Genomic DNA, 25404 nt, shown 5'->3' with positions numbered 1-25404 from the left:
TTGTTCCACCTTGATGTTGGAAGTCCTGGCAGGTGTTTTTGCAGCAGCTGGTGACCAGAATGGTGCAGCAGGGATGATCCTGTATCAAGACATCCATGTTCTTTCCTTGCAGGTTTTCTGGAAAATGAGATGGAAGACAATGTTGAGACAGTCAAACTAGAAAAGTATCCAGAGACACCCCTGCCCCGGGAAATGATTTATATGGAGGTACAGAATTTGGAGTGGACCAAGGAGAGAGGGAAGGGGATGTGTACTGGGGTATCTAGGTTGCATGCTCAATACAGCCCTCCCCTGCAAAGAAGGACCCAGTAACTGAGGCTCTTCCTCCCTGCTGATGTCCTCCCCTATTTGCTGTCTCAGGAGTTAGGTTAAGACGGGTCTTGTTCTGTGTTCCCAAAGGAGCCCAGCCTTTTTACCATCTCCTGTGAAGGCTCTGATCCAACATATCACTCCCACAGAACTCCCTCCTCCTCATCCCATAGGTGAGAATAAGGCTTTTGGTTATTAACAAGGAGAGCTAGAGTAAGAACTGGCTTCACAACATTAAATCATCTGTACTGTCTGTCTTGTGGGAGTGTAGTTGTGATGTAGTAATAGCGTAACCTGGCACAAGTATTTGGGCCTTGCTTTTGGATGTGCAGGGGATGCTTTATTCCAGCCCAGCTGAAAGCTAAGTTTACAGACTGGGTCATTATTAAATGCTGCACATGCAGGTGACTAGGAAGGAAAATTGTGCTTCTTAGGGGCTTTAGATCATGAGCAAGGTGATTCCCTGGTGTGTTCCTGGGCCCGCGTCCTCACCTAATTTTTCGCTTAAGGCTAATGCTGATGGCCTTGTTGTAGGCTCCTTTTGTAGTCAGTAAACAGCCAGTCCACCTGGGGCCTGAGATATCCTGTAGGGAACCACAGAGATGCCAAGACAGACTAAGACACTTAATACCAGGCACCCACTTACCTGCCTGTGCTTCAATCAGGTGAATTCTGTTTCTAATGCCAGAAGAGCACAGAATATTGAAAAATTCATTGAATATTTGTATATTACCCCTTGAAAAAAACCCCAACCATCTGTTATTTGAGATTTTGTAACATCTTGGGAAAGAACCATGAGTCTGCTTCAGAGTTTTTCTGGATGTGCTTGGACCCTAAACAGACGGTGCTGGAGAAACTTGAAGCTGAGCTACTGGAAGCCAACCAGAACCAGCAAACACTGAAGCAGAACTTCCTCGAGCTAACAGAGCTCAAACATCTGCTGAAGAAAACCCAGGACTTCTTTGAGGTGAGAGGCCTCTTTGCTCTTCCAACATGTAGAAGGTTCCTGAGAATACTCACAGTTTTGTTCGGTTTGTGTTGCTGTTATTGATTTTTAATCAAAACACAGCAGTCTTTACACAATCCAGTAAGATATATTTGCAAAAGCACCTCATCCATTTTGAAGCCTGCATCATTCTGTAAGTCCAGTGTGGCTTAAGATCTTGGTTCCCAGATCTCTTTGAAAATGGAATTTACGCTTTTCAGTTGCTAAGATATAGTTTACCTTCTTTTTCCCCCTCTTTAGCCTAAATCTCTGTGGAAAGCTACCTTTGGGAGAAAAAATGTCAGGAGAAGAATGTGAAAATAGTTTTTAAAACTAATGTTTTCCAGGCGGAAACCAATCTGCCAGATGATTTCTTCAGTGAAGACACATCTGGACTGCTGGAGCTGAGAAGCACTCCTGCTGCTGCAGCTGCCAAACTGGGGTGTGTATCGGTGACAGCCCTCAGCCTGGCCAGTTTCCCGTCTGCACCGTATTGCTGTGACACTAGTACAGTTCCTTCAGCTTCTTAGCAAAGCCTATTCAGGTAGCTGTTTAATGAAGGGGAAAGACTAACTGTCCTCTGAAGTTATCATCAAAACTATGGTCAGGTTTTGGGTCAGTGGGTCAAAAGGACTTCTGCTTCCAGCACACCAATTCCAGTGCCCTTTTAGTGGGTGTTGACTGAAAAAATGTTATCTTGCATCACCTCACCTGTGGCTTCTGGACTCAGGCAGCTGGTTACCAGCCTAGTCTTCAGGGATTGGCGTCTAACCACAGCAAAAAGCCATGAGATTGCATGCTCTGGGCTTTATCTGCAATAGGCAGTGGCCCTAAAGTTGAGAGCTAGGGGAGCAGAAATACTACTGAGCATAATGTTGATGGTGATTCAGCAAATAGCATAGACTTCAACAAGTTTCCCTTTTTTAGTGTTTGCATCAGCTAGGTGTGGTTTATCTCGCTGATGATGTTGTCCCAGACTGGTGGTTTTAGCTGGTCATGCTGTTATTTCTGAAGTCCTGTTCAGCGGTTCTGGGAGCAAAGCATACACTTGCAGAGGGCTTGTCTTGGTGGGTGTATACCAGCAGGTCACGGTGCACAGTCTAGTACTTTGTGGGAAAAGGAAAAGAAGAGAGAGTAAAGATAAACCACCATTTCAAAACTGCTACCTGCTATCTCTGCCATTCAGGCACTCTGACAGACTATAAGCATCAATCTGTTCTACCATTTCTAACCAGAATTTTCTTCTTTTTTCTCTGCTTTTTTTTTTCTTTCTGTTGATCTGGAAACGACTTAGAAAGTTTTAAAGAAAAAAACAACAAAATAAAGTCAGTAGATTGATATAAGAGCAAGGACCTACAACAGCAGCAAAGCCCTGGCAATCACCAACTGGAAAACAGGAGATGATAAACTCACGTGTGTTGCAGGTTCCAAAATACTTAGAATGGACTTGTAATTTATTTATCTTTTAACTCTGCCCAGATTCACAGCAGGGGTAATAAAGAGGGAAAGAATGATACCCTTCGAGCGTTTGCTGTGGCGAGCCTGTAGGGGAAACATCTACCTGAGGTACACCGAAATGGACACTCCCCTGGAAGACCCTGTGACGGTAGGTAACAACCTGGTTTTGCTTCCTGCTGTTCCTTATGCATGTCTGTGACATGCAGAAACCAATCTGGTGCTCTGGCCACACCATAGCATCGGGTCTCTCACCAGATCTGTGCGCCTGAAGGCAGCCTGTAGAAGAAAGGTGGTAAAGTTTGAGGATAGGAGAAGTTTCTTTGACATTGCTTTCCCTCTTTGCCATTGTCAAGACTGCTTCTTTGTCATGCCTGGTTAAGGTGCATGTGAGCCCTAGAAGGGTGTCTGGGTTAGAGGGATCACTGGGGAGGTGGGCTGTGGCTGCCCTCACCAGGGGCTGGCTGTGGAGAGCTGATTCCTCTTGGTGTCTCTGGGGTGACCCCTGTGTCCCAGCAGACCTCCTGTCCCTTACCTCTCTGCTCCACATTGCTCCTTTCCCCCATAGCCCAGAGCAACTACCTGAGCCTGGTCCTGGAAACAGCATCCAGGGAAAATGTTGCTGGGGAAAAAGAAAAACCCAATGAAGAGGCTGTTGAAAAAAAAAAAAACCAACAAAAAACCACCACCTTTTCTGCACCAAACTCTTTGCTCTGGGTGCATTAAATTCCTCTTGAATTGCATTGCAGAGAGAAGAGGTGAAGAAGAACGTGTTCATTATTTTCTATCAAGGAGAGCAGCTTAAACAGAAAATCAAGAAGATTTGTGATGGGTAAGGCAGTCTAGTGGGCAAGGCACAGCGAATCCTGCAGAGGTGTTTATCTGTCAGCCTCGGCTGGCCAGATTTGAAGCTGGAGATTAGATTTCTGTGCCCTGGATGTCAGCTCTGCCACCACACTCCCTTCCACTCCTCAGCTCTGCTGCTCCTAATCATGAAAGACATCTGTCACCTTGGCACTTGGAAATTGAGGTCCTAAATTTTCCAAAGTGACTTAAAGATCTTGGGAGCTTCAGATGCTGTGATTTTAACCTGGAACATCTTAAAAGGGACTGGTTTTTAAGAAATACTCAGCATCCTTCCCCTGAAAATCAGGGGCCCTATCCTGGAACTGGGAACGTGGTAATTCCTAACATATTCTCAAGCCTTCCTGCATTGCAGCATAAAAAGATGATGCTGTAGTTTATTTAGACTTTTCCCAAGGCCTTTGGGCAATATCCGTGTAATCAGAGACAGAGCCCAGGAGAGAAATGAAAGCTTCATACAGCCTGACTTGTTTCCACCCTGTTAAGCATCTTGAAGAGATAATTCAGGTTGAATATTTTGTTACTCTTTCATAAGGCTGATGACCGATGGGCTTTGTTACAGCGTAAATCAGATTTGAGGTGGGGATCTGTCTGCTGTCACCAAATCCGTTTCAGGTATAACCCCTTGGCCAAGCAGGGCCAGCCAAATGCCTGCAGGCTCCAGAAGGTCACAGGGAGGGGGGTCAGCAATTGCTCTTACCCAACATGTGCACTTAGGGCAGGTCTTTCCTTACATCCTGCTTTTAATCAGAATAAAAGCAGGAAGGTCAGTTCATCCAGCTGGGAGAACTGACTTCAGTCTCGTGAAGCAACAGACCCCTAGGGACTATTAGCAATTCCTGCATTAGAAATGGCACCCTCCAAGATGCCTTCTATAGGCAGTGGAGAAGAATACTCGTCCTGACAGCAATTCAGCCCTTCTGATCATTCTCTATAAAGCAGTCACAGTAACATTGACAGCTACGGGAAGACTTGCAGGTATCAGTCACTGATTTCTGATCCTGAACCTCAGAAATGGAGGGAGTCTTGCCATTACCACTGCGCAGGATCAGTCTACCGTCGCCCATAATGTTTGAGCTTTTGACATGTCTTGTTCCCTTTCTGGATCACAATTTCCTGAGTATATCCCATTTCTTTGCCTGCTTTTTGGATGCTGTTCAGTGCCCTTCTCCCCTTCTGCACTCATGCAGTTGCTGACTGTGAACATTTCCCATCAGATTTGTCCCATATCAATGGCCTCACAAGTTACCAGGCCATACTTGTAGACTTGGCTAGGGTTGCCTGCAGTGCTGGAGACATTTCATTTTGGAGGATTTATTTTCCACTTGCAGCATTTTATGATAGAATCATAGAATAACCAGGTTGGAAGAGACCCACCGGGTCATCGAGTCCGACCATTCTCATCAAACACTAAACCATGCCCCTTAGCACCTCCTCCACCTGTGCCTTAAACACCTCCAGGGAAGGTGACTCAACCACCTCCCTGGGCAGCCTGTTATTTTAGATTTGCCATAGTCAACATTTTTTCCAGGGTGGAAGTAAAAGAGTAAAAGAACAGGCAATACAAATATTGATTAAACCAGAACCTTCCAAACTGGCGGCATGACTTTCTGCAGTGGGTTGCAACTGGGACCATGCCAGGAGCCGATTCCATCTGTAGGATCAGGCAGCATTGGATATGTAAGCAGATCCCTTACGGGTGGGCTAAGTTGTGTGAAGTCATTAGGAGCTGGTGACATTCCCAGGGAGGTGGTTGAATCACCTTCCCTGGAGGTGTTTAAGGCATGGATGGACGAGGTGCTGAGGGGCATGGTTTAGTGTTAGATAGGAATGGTTGGACTCTATGATTCGGTGGGTCTCTTCCAACCTGGTGATTCTATGATTCTATGATTCTATATGATGGTAAGTTTACAGAAAGGAACTTAGATGGGTTTCTCTCAGCCACCTATAACAGAAGTGAAACTTATTTACGTAAGACAAAAATTCATTGCCCTTTGCAATGCTAATGCACTGCTTTTTCTTTATTGCCAGCTAATCAGGTTGCACTTGAAATCATCCTTTATGTCTTTTCTTCCTCCCTTTCGAAGTTTTTGCTTGCTAATATGCATGTATATATGAATATTTTGCTGACTGGCAATTTTTGAAATGTATTGATCCCATGACTCTCCTTTTGTGCTCTGTGGGCCATCAGCCATCCCTGGTACTCTTGTCGAGACATTTTGGTCTGGTCCATTTTTAAGGCGGGGTTAACTATACCCAAAGCAGAAGGCAGCGTCGTCTAGCCCCAGCAGGACATTTCTGCTTAGCACTAAGTCATCATTCATGACGAGTAAATATCCTGCAAAAATCATGGGACTGGTATAAGCCAGTCTCCTGCAAGGCAGGCTAAGATTTGTTTGCAGAGCAGCATGCTTCAGGTTACGCTTGTAGTCCCTGCTTGACTCTAATTGGTAACATTAGTCTGCCAATTTCATGAGCATTAAGTCCATGCACAAATTTATTAGTGAAATGTGTAGAGGGAGCAGGGAGGAGGGAAATGTAAGAATTTTTCTTTTCCTCCTTTTCTTGCGGCTGCTTCAGTGCTAATGTGAATACTAAACCAGGTTTATCAATGTAAGGATTCCCTGCTGAATTGTCCTGGAGCTTTCAGAGATGTCTGTGCCATTAGGGCAAAGCTGACGCTCAGTATGCAAAATGGCTGTTAAAAGATCAAAGCAACATTGCTGCAATAACGTTATTGGAAACGGGGGAACTGTACAGCATGGAGGAATAAGCTTTCAAGTTTGATTAAAAAACCTTATTAAAGATGAACTAGGAGCTGTGAAGAATATGAAGATGGAAATAATTAGGTAGGGTGAATAACCTTTGGAAATGAGTACCAGGTGTTGAGTGAGGAGAGATTAAATTCTGGAAAGGGAAGTTTAGCTGAAGAGCCCGTGCTGTCATTACATACAGCTCTGGGCTGATCTCTAGGAAACTGCTGCGTGTTTTGTTCGATTTGCAACTGTCTTCACTTGTGCGTGTGCTGAAACTGATTTTAGAGAGCAGGTGGTGATATATTCAGTGCTCAGACAAAGCCAGAACACGGTGCTTATCTGTACACAGAGCATGCATGGCTTTGTCTCTTAAACAGGCATAGACCCCTATGACCCTGTTACATCTTCTTTTAATTCATCTCACGTGCAGAAAGGCAGCCCTTCAGCAACCCTAATTCAGTGTAGCTCCACTGCAGGATGGTGGAAGAGTGTTGCCTTAGGCAGGTAGAAGGTCTCTGCTCTGTAAAGAGGAGTGATCTTTTCCTGCAGACCTGTTGGAGCAATATTGAAGGAAGACATTTATAATGCCCTTGAAGTGGCAGGGCTGGCACAAACACTAGATATCACTGAACAAACCAAGCAGGAAAAAAATAAAGGGATCTCTGCTAATTTTGTTACTGCTGCAGCATCTCAGCTCAGTTAAAGCTTGTAGGCACAGAGCCTTGCAGCAGGACACCTTGTGATCTGTGAGGTCCCAGTGGGAACTCCTCGTGCTTGCTCTACGTGCATTAAGTATACTCTGTGACTTGTTTTGCAGGCAGGACATATCAGTGAGATATGTGACTTATTTATTTCTAATTCACTGTATTAGGTTCATGTAGTGGCTCTACAACACTCTAGTGTGTTGTACATGTGCAAGCACCTTTACACCAATATGACTTACAACTGTACTGGAGAAGGTTGTGTTGCAGACTATAGATGAATCAGTATATAATATCCGCATGAAAATAAGACTTTTGCTCCTATATTAGAAGCCCCCATTAGTCTGCATGAAACAAATGAGCTGAATCTCCCAAATACCTTGGGTGTAAGCTTATAAAAACATTTATACTGACCTGGCCACAGGTAAGCCGCCATAAGAGATAACAATCTCAGGTGTTTAAATATTTTCACCCATCCCTCCCTTGCTCCACTAAGGGTGCCTGCTCACCCTGGTGATGCCTTCCCCTGGTGACTGCGAGAGGGTACAGCAGAGGCAGGGAGGTGGTATTTATTCCAGCCTCAGTGCAAGAGGGACATCTGTTGGCCACCGTGTTATCTGGGATTCCTCTGCCAGGGTTGGCTGGTGTTTTGTGGCTCTCTGCAGTTCAAGCGGTTTCCCCAGCGGTTAGCAGGGCATCCTTACTGTGGACAGAAGGGAGGTGCCTATATATTAGTGCTCACGGCTGTTTAATATCATTTCTGGGAGACCAGGCACAACTTTGTAGCATGCAAGAAGTATATACTACTAATTGAGGAACAATGTCCAGTTTCCCCAACTTCGAGCTGAGAAGAGTCCAAAGGAAGAAAACGTCGGTCAAATAAATGGTGTTTCTCACTTCTGTCTTCCTGAGGCTAGATTTCGTGCCACAGTCTATCCCTGCCCAGAGTCTGCTGCTGAGCGCCGAGACATGCTTGATGGAGTCAACACGAGGATTGAGGATTTAAACACAGTAAGTGACAGCAGCTTTACTGGTGGCCGAACCCTGCAAGTAGGTCCTACCCCACCATTTGTCTGTTCCAAAATCCTATAGCCATGGACAGATCCCAGGCTTGTTTTGGAACATGGCTGTGCAGAGCTGACTAGAGGCTGGAGTTGAAGCCATCAGCCCAGGACCGGTTCCCCCTACCAGTTGCAGAGGCCAGTGCCTGTGCTCTGCTCTGCTCTGCCCACACACACATTCCAGGACCTAATGGGAGACAACCTCCCATGCGAGGGGCTCGGAGACTACTTGTTGCTGTTGGCTGTACAAAGGTTTAGAATTTATGATATGGGGCTTCAGGGTGGGATCTAAGGTCATCAGCAGGCTACTGGTATTGTAACCAAATTGCAGTGTCCGAAATGGTTTCACCTAGGTCTTACATCATGGTTTCCCTCAGCAGCTCTCCAAGCTGTTCCACCACAAGCATAGTACAACTATACTAGGCTCAGAGCGGACTTTAAAGATTGCTTTTATATTTAGATTAAGTTTTCTTTACCAAGCAAATCTTGAGGTGCTTCTCACAACAGCAATATAAAGCTGTTACAGAAGTACAAGTATCCAGCCTCTTTACCCCAACATTTAACACAGAGCTGAAAAATTACAAATTCGGTTGCTGTGGGTTCTCAGTAGCTTGTATATCCACATACTGTATCAGGACTTCATGTCTTTTGGAGGAACCCCTGCTGTGACCTTTGTATTGTCACACATGATAAGTCAGTGGGTCCCAAGGCAGGAGGGAATGGGCACCCTATTTGCCTAAGGCAGCCCATCTGGCAGCTGACATCCTACTGTCACCCCTCTGTGGATGCCTCTGACTGCCAAGCCTGCACACAAGTCTGCTTCCAAACTGCTTTTCACTCCTGAGCGTCACAGGCTGCTGGGCTTCTTCAGCGCTTGTAAGCCACTGAAGGTTAGTAAGGTTATCATCCTAACATTTTATCTCCCTAACTCATTTATGCAGCAGCACTGTGGTGGCCACATTATCTATGGAGGTTTCACCAAGGCCACGATCTGTCGCTCTAGTCGGGCAGGCATGTTCATGGATGTGATGTGCCCCCAAGTTTGTGGCGCAAACTACAGGACATGGCATGGTGAGACGTGACAAGCCTGTAAGCAACTGGATAAGGAGCTAGATCCACAACTTAGTAATTCCTGATGGCCTCCTCTACAGTTGCAGAGGCTCGGGGCCATATAGAGGAATTCCTTAGCAAACAGCATCATGTACTTTGTGTCAAGTGCTCCTGTGTCCAGACCTGCGAACACTGCCCTCCAGGATACCCCACAAGTTCATTCACATCCCTTCCTTTCTACAACTGCCTTCTGCTTACCTTGTCTAAAAGACTTCGTAGTATATCATGCCCCCTATACCTTCCTATCTCAGGCACTGCCTGTTCTGTGCTTACAGGTGATAACCCAAACTGAGTCCCACCGCCAGCGACTACTGCATGAAGCAGCAGCCAACTTGTGGTCCTGGGGAATCAAGGTGAAGAAAATCAAAGCCATCTACCATGTTCTGAATTGCTGCAACATTGACGTCACCCAGCAGTGTGTCATTGCAGAGATCTGGTTCCCAGTGGCAGATACCAGCCGGATAAAAAAGGCTCTCCATCAGGGAATGGTAAGAGACCAACATTTTGAGTCCCCAAAGCGCTCACCCAAACTGCGCTGTTTAGATGTTGAGCATAGATTCAGATTTATTTCTGTTACTGTAATGCTGGGCTCCTTTTCTGTTTTAATTAAAAGTTGAGGTTGTCACATGATCACTTAGCCCCAGGGATTTTAAGGTCAGCATTAAATCTTAGCAGGTTTCTGATCGACCCACAAGAGTCAGCACTGCTGGCAGCTTTCCCCGAACAAATCAATAGAACAGAAAAAGGAAAAATCTGGATATTAGAAAAAGGGTTGAGATATAGCAGTTTTGAGCTCAGCTTTCATGCATGTGCACATTTAGACATACGCCATGGAGCTGTGGGACCAGTTCTTCTCTGCTAGCCACCCTGACTGTGTCTGTCCTTGTTACGATGTTTGCAGAAGCGCAGTGGCTCTACTATTGTCCCTATACTTACCACCATACACACCAGGATGGCACCACCCACCTTCAACAGGACCAACAAGTTCACAGCTGGATTTCAGAACATTGTGGATGCATATGGTGTGGGCAACTACAGGGAGATGAATCCAGGTGAGAAACAGTCACCGGCATGCACCTGGCATGCTAGAGCCAAAGTGAAGTCTTTGAGCTACAACACTATCCTAAAGCATGTGCTCACTGATGATTGAGAAATGTAAACTATATTTTCTGCTGGTAAAAAGATGATACTGCTTGGTGCACAGGCATGGATTTTCTCAGGAAAAGAATTTGGCTGTCGGTCTTCAGTGACTGATCGTGGCAGTAATAATGAACTCCACAAATACAGGATGAGGAACAAACGGTGAAATAGCAGCACTGAGGAACAGACCTAAGCTCACATGGCAAATATAAGTCAAGCTTATGGTGCAGAGGCAAAAACATCCCAGAAGGACCTGCAAAAAGTGTGAGACAGTGGTAGGGAATCCCAAGAGAACCACTGAGAATGAAGAGAAACCTAGAGTGTTTCTGGTGGTAAACCCAGTTCTGCAGTAGATCTGACTGCCTGGTGAGAGCAACCATGGAGGCTTTTAAGGGAAGCAACTGTAAGGAACTGTTTGGTGGGATGAACTTCTCTGCTGAGGTCTTTTGCTTAGGACAATCTGAGCTTCTTGTCCTTTCCTTCCTGCAGCTCCCTACACTATCATTACTTTCCCCTTTCTATTTGCGGTGATGTTTGGGGACTGTGGCCATGGTGCTGTCATGCTAGGCTTTGCACTCTGGATGGTCATCAATGAGAAGAGCCTTCTAGCCCAGAAAAGCACTAATGAGGTGAGTACCAGGGACGTGGTGCACCCTATCAGGCTATAGGAAAAGGTTCATCATCCCCATTTGATAAAGGGGGCATCCAGCTTCCCAAAGGCTGATTGGACATCCTTCAAAGATGCCCACAAGGCAGAATTTTGGAAAGTGATTCTGCCTACTGCTACACAGAGACCTGGATGGGCTCAATGGCCCCGGAGTTTCCTGTAATTAATTTCATATACATAAACCAGCACAATCATGTCTCCTATTGGCTGAGGCCCACAGTTTGATGGGACTGCAGGTACTTTTGCCACTGGCACTGCCTTCTCCCCCTACAGATCTGGAATACCTTTTTCAGCGGACGTTACCTGATCCTGCTCATGGGCATATTCTCCATGTACACTGGCTTCATCTACAATGACTGTTTCTCCAAGTCATTCAACATCTTTGGCTCTTCCTGGCATATCATCCCCATGTTTAGAAACAGCACTTGGAAGTAAGTGGCTCAGTGTGGGAAACAAGTGAAAACACACCAAATGGAGCATGTAGGCTTTGAAAGAAAGACGCGGTGAATGCCTGTGTAGGGAAGGGAGGAACTCCGTTTTGTGGATGCAGTCCTGAATGAGTCACAGGTTTTGTCTGACAGACACAGACAACTGACTATAGAAATGGAAATGCAGAGTCCCCAGGGAGGTGCTGGTTTCTCCATGTTGTCCAGGCACTGATGTGCACAAGCATCTACAGGTGTCCAGGACTGATGCATGGAGAATTATCATTGTTATGGAGACTATGACAGACAGGCACTCATGCACATGAGCCCAGGATAACAGTTCACAGAAAAGCTGGAGTTGATAACAAATATAGTATGGTAATCCTCAGAATATCGCACATAAATATACCATAAGCTTATACAGCAAGGTTAAGATGCAAAGATCATTTCCCTTTTCTCTTCTAGTAAGGAAGTGCTTCTGGAAAATACAGTGCTGCAGCTGGATCCAGCAGTCCCAGGAGTCTACTCTGGAAATCCATATCCATTTGGAATAGATCCAGTAATTAATTTTAATTCCTCTAAGAAAATTTGTGTTTAAATCTTGTTTCTGTGTATTAGGTACATCAGTGTCTTCCTGCTCTCTCTCCTGAAGCTGCATTCTTTGCTTCTTGGTCTTTGCCTCTTCTTTACACAGTTGCTGTGACGTTTTTCTTTAACAATCAAGAATATATATTGCTGACACTTTTAAACAGTCAGCAGCAAGAAGGAACTTTAATTTTGCTGCTAGAGTGGTCTTGTGCTGCAGTCTCTACTGTTACCAGTCTGCTGGATTAAGTTTCCTCACTTCAGTACTTAACCCATTCCAGAGCTACTTCACAAGTTAGAAGGCAAAGTCCTGATTTCCATGCAGTCTATTTATCATATGAAGTGTGAAGTAAATGCCAGTATTGGTCAACTTATCCACATTTTCTTCTCTGTATCCTATTTCCCTTTTCTTCCCATTCACTCTTCATCATGTATTGAAATGCAGTTGTTTGTTAACATCAAGCTTTCCTGCTTCACTCTTCCTAACAGTCAACTAACTTCTTTTCCATGGGATGCACTCTCATTTCAGCTGGTCACAAAAAGAAACACTGGCATCCCCTGGTTTGTGGTTTGATTGACCTTGTAGTAAGTTTTTCACAAAACATTAAATCTGACCATGATGTAAGCAGTGCAGTTCAGGAAGTCACAAGAGAGGAAGCTGAACGTTCAGTACATTGACTTGACACATCTCTAATTTAAATTAATCCAGGTTAGACCCTCTTCCACCCTGGATGCTCCCTGCTTGGGAGCCTGGGAGCCCTGGCTGGGAGGGAGGAATGACCAAACAGATGCAGACAGGGAAGGGATGGACTGGAAAGAACCACCCCCAACATGGCCCTCTCTGTGGAAGTTATCCCTGTCATCTGCCTGGAAGGATGATCAGCTTTTTGCATTTTGCAAGTCCTGGCAGGATGGCTGAGGTATATCTTGGAAAAGAAAGTCACCCTGAGATGAAGAGGCTAGGTAGTCTTCTTCCATAGCCAGAGAAGAGGAAAAGCATGCCAGACAAAGGCACATAAGCTAATGTTTTGTCTTCAAATAATCCTGTCTGCCCTCCTGTCTGTGCAGGTACTACACCTAGTGTCTGAAAATAGGTATCTACTTACCATCTTTGTGGTCCAGAGACCTTGAGGTCTAGGAATTTTCAGAAGGAAGAAAGAGCCCCAGAGCTCTGTAGCATAAAAAAGGCAGGACTGAAAAGAGGCACATGGTTATTGTCCTAACACAGCTGAAAAGTTACTGCAGAGAGGAAGACGATAATCTGATCTCCATGACCAAAATGCTGGAACGAACTGGGTTTTGGTTCAAACAAAAAGTTTGAACATGCTCTGCCCTCTGTGCTTCTCTGGTGAAGGTGGAACAGATTTCTGTAGCACCAGGAATTATTTTTTCTCATGTCTTTCCACCTCAGCTAAAAGAGATTACTCAGCCCAGGGACAAGGAATGACACTGAAAAGATCCAGATTCTGCTACCAGCATTTGCATTGGTGTCTGCAGAACTGAAGCAAGCCAGTACATCATTTTAAATCCCTGTGAAAAAAAGGATATTACTTCATATCTTTTAGATGAGATGCTTGGTGGAGTGAAAAGTGTTGTAAAGATCACCTAGATTTCTGTTGCTTTTTTTCTTCTTACTAGAACCTGTAGGAGCAAACTGATGACATCAAAGCAATAACTTCTACAGATCCATTACTGAACAAACACATGAAAATACTGTTCTTCTGTCTCTCTTTGCTCCTTTTCCCAAAGATCTGGAATGTTGCATCGAACAAGCTGACTTTCCTGAACTCCTACAAAATGAAGATGTCGGTTCTCATAGGGATTGTGCACATGATTTTTGGGGTGATACTCAGTCTCTTTAACCACATGTAAGTTTGTTTCACCAGCCCACTGCTGCACCACACAAGTCCTTACCTCTAAACTAGTGGCCTTCACTCAGAGAAAGCCTCATAGCTTGAAATGATGACTTGAGTTTTGCCCTTTCCCCAGTGCCAGTAGAAATGCCCTTTACACTGTCTGATTCACACCAGTGTTGGTACAGAGTGCTGAGCCCAAAGGCTGAAGGACAGCTGTCACATTGCAGATATTCCCTTGGATAAACTCTCTTTTTCACCTTCTCTTTTACAGTCTTGATTCTGCAGAAATACTAAAGTACACTAAACTAAAAATATGTAACAGCTTCCACTATTGACAACTTTTATTTTGAAAAACAAACTCTTTTGTTCTGATCCAAAGCACACCAAAATCTTGTACAGCATGTGTGTGTGCATTTCTCCTGACTTAGTGGGCCTTTGGTCAGGATCTGTGGGTGTGTATGTCTATATCTCTGCCTCTATATTTTGGAACAAAAATTAAGAAATGGCAATAAGGTTGAGGGGTTGACATCTTTTGAGATGCCGAGATACTTTTGGGTCAAGTACAGAAACCTAAAGAATATGGCAAAGCTTTTGTATTTAAGTAATGGCTTTCATTTATAAGGACTGCAATTACAAACTTCTTTCTTGGCTAGTTATAGTGCATGTTTCTTAGGTAATTTTGCATGGGCTAAATGGTGTACAATTCTGCCATACTTGGGTAAACTTTGTATTAATACCTGCTGTATTAATTGTAGCTCTCTTTCTTGATTCTTTCCAGTTACTTCAAGAAATACATAAATATTATACTTCAGTTCATTCCAGAAATGATTTTTATTGTCTCGCTTTTTGGCTACCTGGTCTTCATGATTATTTTCAAATGGTGTCGTTTCGATGTCCACTCATCCCAAAGTGCACCAAGCATCCTCATCCACTTCATCAATATGTTTCTGTTCAATTACAGTGACACTTCAAACGCTCCCTTGTATCTGCACCAGGTATGGATCAAGCAGATCAAGTTAAATGTAGGTGGGTTTGGATTCACAGTGGATGTTGCAGAGGGTGGGCATAAAGATGTGGAACAGGCTCAGAAGCTCAGTCACAGGTGCCTGTCACATAAGAGAAATTTGTTCTTCTGGTATTTGTGTTGGCCTTGTAGGCAGGTAGGACAGATAAAGGTATGAGGCAGAGGAAACAACATTCTTACTGTCATACTTACAAGAATGATGATGCAATGTAAGATACTTCTGGGGAAAAAAAGAAAGGAAGATGACCAGAGATGCAAAGCTGGGTATTGCAAGTGTGCTGTCCTGAAGTCTTGGCACAATGCTTGAGACAGATTCCTTGATAATTTCTTATTTCTTCTTTACAAAATTTGAAAAAGAAGCCAGAGGATTTTCTGGGGTTTTTTTTTATTTGTTTTTTTGATCAGAATTATCTCCTTTGGGGAGTTCGCTTAAAAAAAAAAAAACAACAAAAAAAATCTCCTTTCAAAGTCATCTCTTTTTATTTGCTTAGAATATGGATTTTTTTTCTCTTGCTTAATTTTACATCAACAGCATCAATTAAGAGTCTGCAAGAAAATGTTGCCCCTAGCCACATGTATGCATCTACATCGATAAAGCTGCACACTCTGGCACGTCAATGTGTGTTCAGCTTTAGGGTTGTTGGGTGAGTCAGAGTTAGCAGAGAGCCCCAATCAGTTCCAAGTAACTGCATTAAGGCTCTAGGGATTTGGGAAAAATACAGTTTTCCCAGCCTTCAAAAGTAATTGTACGACATTTTGCTTTGTAAAAACCCAATACCTTTCAAAAACGGGAATTTTTTTCTCATATTTCTATACCTCTACCCTACTGTGCCCTGTAACTGTGCCATCCACCTAGCTAGTCTAAAAGTAAAGATTGTATGAGACCAACCATAAGGAGATCAGAGATCTGAGCCAGCCTTAAAAAACTGCAAAAATCGTAGATTGGCATTTTCTTTGGACGTCTTTGTTTAGTTTTTCTTAAAGTTTAGACATTTATGTTAGGACAGCAATAGGAATGGCTGCAACAAGAGAGCTTTATATTGTGGGGGCAATGTGTTATTCAAACCTAAGGTGTAGGGATTCAAATCCTTTTTTGAAATTGCAGATGTAGGGCAAAACCTGGATTCTCTGCTTTCCAGAGAGAACTCGAATGACTTGGCTCTTACTGCAGCATTTCTACTTTGATCTAAGTAGAAACTGATTGGCAGACTGATTGGCTCACCCAGCAGTTAGAACATTCACTTGGGACACAGGAGAATCAGGTTCAAGTCAGTAACACTATGTTTTGGCAAATTAACTCTTTCAAACATGAAAGCTTTTAATTTCCAAGTGTCCCACCATACATAGCCGGCAATGCTTTCTGGAGCCTTAAGCAGCATCCATTTGTTTTCATGTCGTTACAAGCAAAGGAAACTCAACTGATACAGGGAATATATCTGTTGTATAAAAAATTACCATTAGAATAGAATCAGGTTTCTAACCATAAATGCAGTTGGCTAAAGGAAATAAAATAACTTTTGCTTTTCTTGTTGGTTTGTCTTTTAGAAAGAAGTGCAGAGTTTCTTGGTCATATTTGCTCTGATTGCTGTTCCCTGGATGCTCCTAATTAAACCTTTTGTCCTCCGAGCCAACCACCTGAAAGCACAACGCATGGTAAGGAATAGGGATCATGCAAGGGAAATTTGGTACAGCAAAGGCAAAGCTGAGGAGACAGACCCCAAAAAGTGTTTGCAGTGATCTAATTCTGCTTTTCTCTGACCTCAGAGTTTCTCCAGTGATTTCAAACTGTGCTTTACAGCACTTGCTGAGCCACCTAAGTGGGAAACAGGAGCTTTGTTCACAAGGCCATACCCTATTTGTTGCTAGAGGAGTTAGGCTAACACTGAACTGTTTCAAGTATCATATCCAAAACCAGTGGAAGCTTAGAAAGACTGAAATGCTGGTAAAGACAAGACAAGGCAAAGGGCTCAGTTCCTGGTCCACAACCACCATTAACCACTGGTTGGGTGCTTAGTAGGAATGTGTCAACTATGATACTCCTGGCCTTGGAGAGATCAGCACTGCTTGGAGGACAGCCTTGATTTAAAAGCACTTGCCTGCTTTCTAGTGCTGCTTTCTTCCCTAAGTGATTGTTTGCATGTTAATAGACTTCTCCTTCCCATGGGCTCTGCGGTTTGCCCAGCTCCTCAGCATGTAACCACGGCAGCTGCAGTTTCCCAGTTGCTCATTAATTCTCTCCTTTATTACGCTAACAGGTCTTTACTTGTCTGTCAGGATTTACTTCTCTTTATAGTTGGAGTTAGTGCTGTAACTTTTATAGGGCACAGATGTTTCCATTTGAAGAAAGAGATGCTGGTTGTGCTGCATGACCTTTTCCAACCCAGTCACTTTTGACCTATAACTGAAAGCCAGGTCCCTTGGAGACCTTTGTGGCCCTGCCTCTACACTGTAATTTCTTATTTTGTCATTCTCCTGGGATTTGGATGAAAGTTTGACATGGTTGACTCCATCTCCTTTGTTTATGTTAGTAACATCTGACAGCTTTTCCCCACCTCCTATTATGCCCCTGCATTTCTGTTCCTAATATTCATATGTTAGCTGTCTGATCACATCTAACATTTACCCAGATTTATATGTTTGCAACAAAATCTGTTCTCTATGCTGACATTCAGGTAAAACAAAGATAAAGTGGGTGTGACAGTGATTACTGCTGCAATGGGAAACAATATGTTGTCATGAGACCTTGCCCATGAAACCTGCTGGAGGCTATAAAGAGTGACAGGACAAAACCTGACAGAAGCTGTGAGGTCCATCTTTGGTTATACTGTACAATAGGACTGTTACATGCATATAACATAAAGCTGTTCTTACACCGTACTGTCATTTCTGGACTGAAGCTCAGATCAGGTTGTTCAGGCCTCTAGGAAAGGTTTGTAAAGAATGATTATCAAGACAATATGGGTTGTCATGAGGTTCCTGTCAATTTGAAAGGAATCAGGAGATCTGAATTGTATTTCTGTCTGTAACCCTGGAACTGTGTGACTTTCATCAAGTCACCTGAACCTTTCAGGCTCCATTTCCCTCTCACCTGATACTAATTCCTTTGATTTGCAGCCATCTAATTGAGATAATCTTCTTTAATGTGCCTCAGTTTTCTCATTTGCCAGAAGTGATGGTGGGTATAAAGGGTGCATTGTGAGACTAGAAGCTAGCTCGTAATAATTGGCATCAATGGAAAATGGTCTGGGATGGAAAATAAGTTGAGTATTGTTAGCCATTCAGCAGGAGTATTTGGTTTCTGTGGTCCATGGTGACTGACTATTGTTGAAATTGTCTTCATGTTCATAGCATAGGCCTTCATTTGTTGTCCATCATGAGGTTGTTGATGGAGTTCTGCGCCATGGTCTGCTTCATTTTGATATCGATCTGTAGTATGATACAAAAGACATGTTACATTTTGTTTCTGAAAGATTCGTTCTCAAGATGTCTCAGGAAACGTTGGAGGTGAAAATGAGGTAGATGTTCCAGAGACCAATCACTCCAAGAAAGCTTCCCAGGGAGACCACAGTGGTGGCCATGGAGGACATGAGAATGATGATGAAGAGGTAAGAAAATGCAGGCAGAAAACTACTCAGACAGACACAATAGCAAAAGACACAATGTCAAGGAGAAGCCTTTTACTTTCTTTGAACAAGATACCAAGACACACTATTGCAATAGTTTGTGTTGCCAGTGTAAGCTTTGAATTTTCATAGAATGAAATCTTCTGTATTTTTCCTTTGTTTTTTTTCCTGGTGAGGCCAGGCAGTCTTACAAACCTCAAGCTTTTACAATGCTCAGGCTTTTGTTTCCCTAGGGGCAGTTGTTTCACTTCACCAGTGCACCCAGAGAAGGTCAAGCCTTCCCTGAGAATCAGTGAGTTTTCCTTCCTTTAAATTGCAAAGGAGCATTGAAAAGTTGGCAGCCTGCAGTGTTGGCTGGGGAGAAAAGTCTTCCTTTGGCAAATATTGTCAAGGGCTTCTGCAGTTTGCAGCAACATAGTTAGAAAAGTGACAAAAGTGTTCGTAGGTTGGGAGTCAAACAATATTGAGTGTAGATAACTGCTGACTTTTCTCAGTCACAGTCTTAGAAGATATGCCTATCCAGTGCTGTCTCCCCAAATGTGTATACCAATAAGCAGATACTCTGAAAAGCCCTGTTTTGTATAAGAATTCCTGTTTCTACAGAAATCACAAAGTTTAGTAGCGACTGGCTTGCCGTCTTATTCCAGATTTGAAATTTAAGACTGGAATATAAGCTAGTTCCTGAATATTTGTTTCTCATTGGAATTTTATTTCTCCAGGAAGACTGTATGGGAAGATCATAGAGAACTGACAGTTTTCAAAGCAGTCTTTTTGTCTGGGAACTATCTGTGTGTTGCTTCAGGACATATCAAGAAAAAGGGAAGAGTATGGAGAGCTTGTGGTGGAGTCTTGCTCTGTTAATCAGGAAGCCCTGAACTAAGAGCTAACAAAATGTGTTTGGTTTTATGTTGTTTCAGTTTAATTTTGGAGACACATTTGTCCACCAAGCTATCCATACCATTGAATACTGCCTTGGCTGCATCTCCAACACAGCATCCTATTTGCGGCTCTGGGCGCTGAGCTTAGCCCATGCACGTGAGTGACTCTCACCTGTTAGTTATTTCTCCAGTAACTCCATGCTCATCACTGCATCTGTCAGTGTTTGATTTCTCCATGATGAATTTCTCCATGATGTCACAAAGTTCTTCTTGTACACATGTGTTTCAGAATGTTTTTCTTCAAGTCAGATCAATCCAGGCATTTTGTGATGGCCATCTCAGTTTTCAGTAGTGATCCCTGGCAGCTAACTATCAGGCAGCTCCTAACTGGAACCCATTTCCCACATTGCTCTGTAGCTGCCCCTCTGGAATAGTCCTCATGGTGCGTGGCATGGGGGGAGGTGCAGTCCCAATAGATAATCCGGTCCACAGAGGTAAAGGCAGTATGGAAACCATAGCTTCATTTCCCAGTAGGCACTTGCTATATTCTTAGGATATGCAGATGAATGTCAAAATTACTTGAAACAGTTATTGTGATTTTTGATTTAGCAAGCTTGAATGAAAAGTTTTAGTTAAAGAATTCCTGGAACTTGTCATTTGCACTGGGATTTTTTGCAGCACCATTTAGTGGAGCCTTATATTCCATGAGAAATGTAGTGTTTCAATGTCTTTTGTTTTGATTTAAGATAAAAACAAATGCTCAAATACTAGAAATTGCCTCAGGCTGGAGCTTCAGATTTTCAATGACTCTAATTTTTCTGAAATGTTTTTTATTAATATTGCTGTACTGCCTCTGGCTAGGAGTTGCACCTGCCTTTAAGAACCGGCACACCAAAAGAAAAAACAAGAGGAGATAGCATGCAATAGATTGACAGGGGTTAGCTGTGCTTCTTGGCACAGAAATGAGCTTAGTAGGAGTTGAGTGGAAGTTAATGTACATTAGGTTTACATGGCAGACAGATATCTAAATAAAATAAAAGAAACAGACTAAAAGCATAGATAAGGGCAGTCCTAGGTGTTGTATCAAAATTCTGCCTGGAAAACCACCACAGTCCTTTTCAGCCCTATGAAGTGGAATTGACAGGAGTGTTTTTCCTGATGGCAGAAGTTGCAAGAGATCCCTTGCATTTGTTGCCACTTAAGCAGGTCATTGAATCTGAATGTGGCTCAAGGACCGATGACTGGCAAAATGGAAGGCTGAAATAGTGGCCAGTGTATCTGGATGGAGAAAAGCTGGGCTAAGTCCTTGCTTTGCCTGTATCACAAGAGGAAAACTGCTCAGTCCTCAATCTATCCTGCTGACTGGGACAGTTAAATTAGCAGTATGTTATTGAGCTGACAGGACATACCAGATACACCAGTGCTGTGAATGTTGATGTGACTCTGTGCAGGAAAAAGAAATACTTAAGAGCATGCAAGTAACCTGCACACTAATACATCCTGACATGGGTGGGACCAACCATTTTTCCACTACAGATTCCCCATGACACCGTAAGAGTAGTGGTTTCTAGAACAAATGGGAACTACGTGTCCCTGTGGGTCTTTGCTAGCATCAATCAGTACAGCTTGTAACCTAATCTATACACGTATTGACTATGTCAATCGATCATGTTCACTGGGATTTAGCAGCAGGCAGTCCTAGAGGGCTCTGCATACTGCCTATCTGCCATGTGTAAATTAAACTGATGTGATGGCTGTATCATGCTAGGAAAACAGCAGCCCTGGTGGTATGCTTGCATGGATTTGCGATACAAAGCCAAGCCAAAACATCACCATCAGCTTCTAACACAGTGGAGTGATGGAAAACAATCTGCATCCACTTCCCTTCTCCATTCATCATTGAGAGGCAGAGTGGCCACACACTATTACTGTTATGTAAATTCTACTGTCATATAGATGACTACTGCCCTGTACATTTTATCCTAGGCCAAGTCATCTAACTGGGAAAAACGTGTGAATTGCCAGACTGCACCTTTGCGTTTGTCCACAGCTATTGCTCAGCACTGTTCTATCCCTCTACTTCCTTTGCAGAACTGTCAGAGGTGCTCTGGACCATGGTGATGCACAATGGGTTGAACAACAGCAGCTTTTTAGGTCTCATCATCATCTTCATCATCTTTGCAGCATTTGCGGTTCTGACAGTAGCCATCCTTCTTGTCATGGAGGGACTTTCAGCCTTTCTGCACGCCTTGCGTCTGCACTGGTAGGTGGTGTGATCTTTTGGTGGTTTTCCTGGAGCAGTCTTTGAGAAAGATCAGGCTGTGGAAATAGGTGGTCTCACCAGTCGATGCTAGACATGCTGCTGTAGTAGCTGTGCATTAGGCCATCAGTCCCTCATGGCAAACGAAGCAAGGGGAAGTCCTCCAAAGGAAGGTAAACGATCCCTCTCCCATCTCTGAGCCGCTTCCTGGAGCAACCTGACTTTTCTCCTGGGTCTGTGGTTGCTGTAGGAACATGTGGCAAATGACAGCCTGCAGCTCTGCCCTGGCAAACATGCAGAGCCACCGAGGCCACCTTAACCTGCATGATAAGGCCTGAGGGCACAGTCATTCCACTGGTTGTGTATCTCACCCAGTGTTTCTGTCAAACAAAACAGATGGGGATTACTTACAGGAGCAGGAGTTTGGCTGAGGCAGCAAAACCTCCTAAAAACCTGTGATAGCACTCGTGCCGTTAGCCCAGGTTGAGGTCCAGACTGTTTTGGCTTTACTGGTTCACTCCCTGGGCTGCCTGTGTCTCGCTGCTGGCACCAGAAGGAGCCTACATTCCTGGGTCAGAATCCACCCTTGCTGCTTTCCTTTTCCTGTGGGAGACATATTTCAGCCTCTCAGCTACCCATAGGTCCTGCCTGTGGACAGCACTAACGCTCCTCTCTGCTCCTCCCTAGGGTGGAGTTCCAGAACAAGTTCTATGTGGGAGCTGGGTACAAATTTTCTCCGTTCTCCTTCAAGCACATCATTGATGGCACCGCAGAAGAGTGAAGCCAGTGCATCGCTTCTTCAGTCCTCAAACCAGAGTCCTTTTTTCTTGTGGTCACTCCCTCACAGAGTAGGGTATATGTGATGAAACAGAATGGGATGTGGCCCTTGAAAGAAGAGAAGAAAGCATCTTAGCTATATTCACATATACTACTGCATCAGCTGAGAGCTGAACTACATTGGCTGGGTTGGCTGGACCCCTGGCTGAGTATCTCCGCTGATATCTTTGCCAAGTACTTGGTCCTCAGTAGCTGGTTGGGTCAGCTGCATACTGCTTGGATAAAAAGAGGAGATGCAGCATTTGAATTAAATTGGTTGTTAATAATCAGCTCACATACGTTTTGCTCCATTACTGCCTTGTCTTTGTGGCATATTTCTTTCTGAGGAAAATATGTTTTGGCTGTTGTTTCAAGCTGTGGTTGATCATATGACAATGATTAAGTCCCTTATAATACTACAGCTCTTCACTTAGCACACAATGCAAACCAGCTTGAAGACAGATCATATTGCAGTCTTGCAATTTTCTACATTCTTTACTACAACAACCCTTTTTTAATCTGATTTGCTCCAGGGCTTGACAGCACTGCATTACAGAAGTTTGCACACGTCATCACTTAACAAAAGTGTTAGTTTTGAGCTGTGCAAACAAAAGAGTGCGCCAGTTTCCACATTGGCAGCCAATTTATTTCTCTCTATTAACTTGTTTCTCAGTGAAGACTTAAGATGACTCCCCTTGTGCTGTATTTTTCAAGATGGGTTGTTAAAGCAGACTGTGTAGAAATGCTAATACCTAATTAACAGAATGAAGAGAGGAATCAAAACGGCGGAGATGAATTTTAAGTATTGATGTATGATGATCTTTCCTAAACATTCATAAATTACTAGTCTTGCAAATTGAATAATGTTAATCACAACAGGCTATTATTTTTTAACAACAGAAGATGTTAAAATCCCTACACAGCACACCAATGGATTTGGAGGTGACACTGCTCCCTTCCATGGGGTGTGACCAAACAAGCCCTGTTTTCAAACCTTGTACCCATGTTATCCAGCTGCCCCAAAGAAACCTACCTAGGATTGTTCCCAGCAGGACATGCAGTGGAGTAGTTATCACTGACAGTGAGTCCGCAGTATCCAGGCTTGAAAGCCACCTTTCTGCTACAGTGACCAAGGAGAAAATACAGCCCCAGGCAAAGCAGTTGTTAGGCTTTTTTCCTTGTAATCTCAGGAAGCCACACTGGTGTCAGGCACCAGTTATGAACAGAACCATGACTGGTTTTCCCTTTTAACCACAGCTTGAGTTTGAAGCAGCAGCTGGAGCTGAGAAGAGGACACAGGAGTCTGTCATGACCCGCATGTGGCCTTGTGTCACCATTTCTTTAGGCATAGGTAGTCTACAATACAGAAAAAACCCACACAGACATGAATGCAGCTGGTGTCACAATTGTTCAGCATATACACATCACTTTTGTTTCTTCCTTCCAGCCTATTTTGTTTATTCCTACTCAGGAGAAAATATGTGTTGAAAGAAGAAAGGCAAACTAGTTTAATGCATTATCAAACACAGTGAAACCAATTTGCTTTATGAAACGGTGGGCGGATTTTCTGCGTAAACACATATTTTATCTTTACTGCACCCTTCAGTGTAATTGCAATGTAACTGAGAAGGTGATTACCTGAAACAGAATATCTGTTCCATTTTGGAACTTCTTGGTGTTTTGCTCTTTGTCTGAGGTTTACATTTTAAGCAAGAAAAACAAGTTATCCTGTGAATAGTGCAGGTGACAAGATTGTTGTCTGCTGTACCAAGCAGTGATTCAAACATTTGTTTTAATTCTGTATTCAGCTCTCCATTTCTGTGTGCAACTGAATATCCTGAGCATTCGTGGTACAGGGATGGCACTTCCCCACTCCACAAGAGGATTGAGCCCCTTATAATCAGGGATCATTCACATGAAATTGCTGAGAGGCAGCATTGTTAAACACTTTGAGAAGAGCCCTGGCTTTCATCTGGGTTGTTTTTAAGACTCCAGAAGTGTTCCAGAGAGCACCTTGTTTTTTAAAAGTTTTTCTTCAGAAGATAAGGGGGATTTTGCAGCAGAGCAGTGACTGCCTGTTCCCCTCCACAGCTGCTAAATTGATTTGGACCATGTTTTCTAGATGGTACCGTGAATGTGGCCACTAGATGTAGTCAGATCCAGCAGAGACCACTGTAACAGACTAGTAGACCTTGGTACAATACCCTGGTGGTTTTACCTGGACTTTACCCATTGCTGGAGTGACTTGTAATTACCTGAGTAGGAACTCTTCCAAAGTCAGGAGCTAAACATGCCACTTTAGAATAGACTTGGGAATCAGTGCCTAGGGAGGAATGGGTGCTTTTGGATTCAAAGATCATCCCATTACTAGGAAAGTGTTTATTTCTGAGAGCAGTTGACATGAGTTATATAATTTTGTAGAAAATTAACATAAAAAAACTCAGTGAATGACCATGGGAAAGGGATAACAAAGTCAGTCAAACTGATTTCACTTACTCATAATCATTCTCTCCTGGACTTTTTATTCCTTCTCACAAAAGCCATTGGTATTTGTGACCAGGACTTCTTGCCAGGATGACTTTGGCGATATGGAAGATGAGGAAGGCCAGGTATTGAGTTCTTGTCCAGTCTCTCGGTCATGATGAACGGGTTCTTCAACTGAGCTTTCATAAACTTCAGGAGTCAACAGTTTCTTGGTGCCTGACCTCTGGCTCCTGCAGCAAAGAGCATGGTGCTTATTCATATGATGTCCTTGGCCAACATGGAGACCTTTCTTCTCACCCTCATTCTTTTGTTTCTCCTAGAGCTTTCACACATTTCAATTCATGCTCCACTCTGATCAGTCTTTGCATTTCTGTAGCAAATAACTAAAATATCACAGGGTGTTTA

General features: G+C 43.5%; 1 protein-coding gene across 1 annotated transcript in view; it reads left to right on the top strand.

The window, feature by feature from the left end:
• Nucleotides 1-24750, top strand: part of ATP6V0A4 (ATPase H+ transporting V0 subunit a4) — a 28276-nt gene extending 3526 nt beyond the window's left edge. The window contains exons 4-21 of the mRNA XM_069858880.1: nucleotides 113-207; nucleotides 1151-1276; nucleotides 1642-1736; nucleotides 2774-2900; nucleotides 3499-3581; nucleotides 7988-8081; nucleotides 9517-9729; nucleotides 10143-10293; nucleotides 10871-11010; nucleotides 11322-11479; nucleotides 11939-12032; nucleotides 13808-13926; nucleotides 14693-14909; nucleotides 16484-16591; nucleotides 18409-18543; nucleotides 19479-19596; nucleotides 21531-21702; nucleotides 22387-24750. Coding sequence (XP_069714981.1) covers nucleotides 113-207; nucleotides 1151-1276; nucleotides 1642-1736; nucleotides 2774-2900; nucleotides 3499-3581; nucleotides 7988-8081; nucleotides 9517-9729; nucleotides 10143-10293; nucleotides 10871-11010; nucleotides 11322-11479; nucleotides 11939-12032; nucleotides 13808-13926; nucleotides 14693-14909; nucleotides 16484-16591; nucleotides 18409-18543; nucleotides 19479-19596; nucleotides 21531-21702; nucleotides 22387-22480 — 2339 coding nt within the window. The 3' untranslated portion in view covers nucleotides 22481-24750. The remainder of the gene's footprint in view (nucleotides 1-112; nucleotides 208-1150; nucleotides 1277-1641; nucleotides 1737-2773; nucleotides 2901-3498; nucleotides 3582-7987; nucleotides 8082-9516; nucleotides 9730-10142; nucleotides 10294-10870; nucleotides 11011-11321; nucleotides 11480-11938; nucleotides 12033-13807; nucleotides 13927-14692; nucleotides 14910-16483; nucleotides 16592-18408; nucleotides 18544-19478; nucleotides 19597-21530; nucleotides 21703-22386) is intronic.
• The last annotated feature ends 654 nt before the right edge of the window (nucleotides 24751-25404 follow it).

Source organism: Phaenicophaeus curvirostris, chromosome 1 (assembly GCF_032191515.1).
Source record: "Phaenicophaeus curvirostris isolate KB17595 chromosome 1, BPBGC_Pcur_1.0, whole genome shotgun sequence".
NCBI classification, from domain to species: Eukaryota; Metazoa; Chordata; class Aves; order Cuculiformes; family Cuculidae; genus Phaenicophaeus; species Phaenicophaeus curvirostris.
This window is presented reverse-complemented; position numbering and strand designations above follow the sequence as displayed.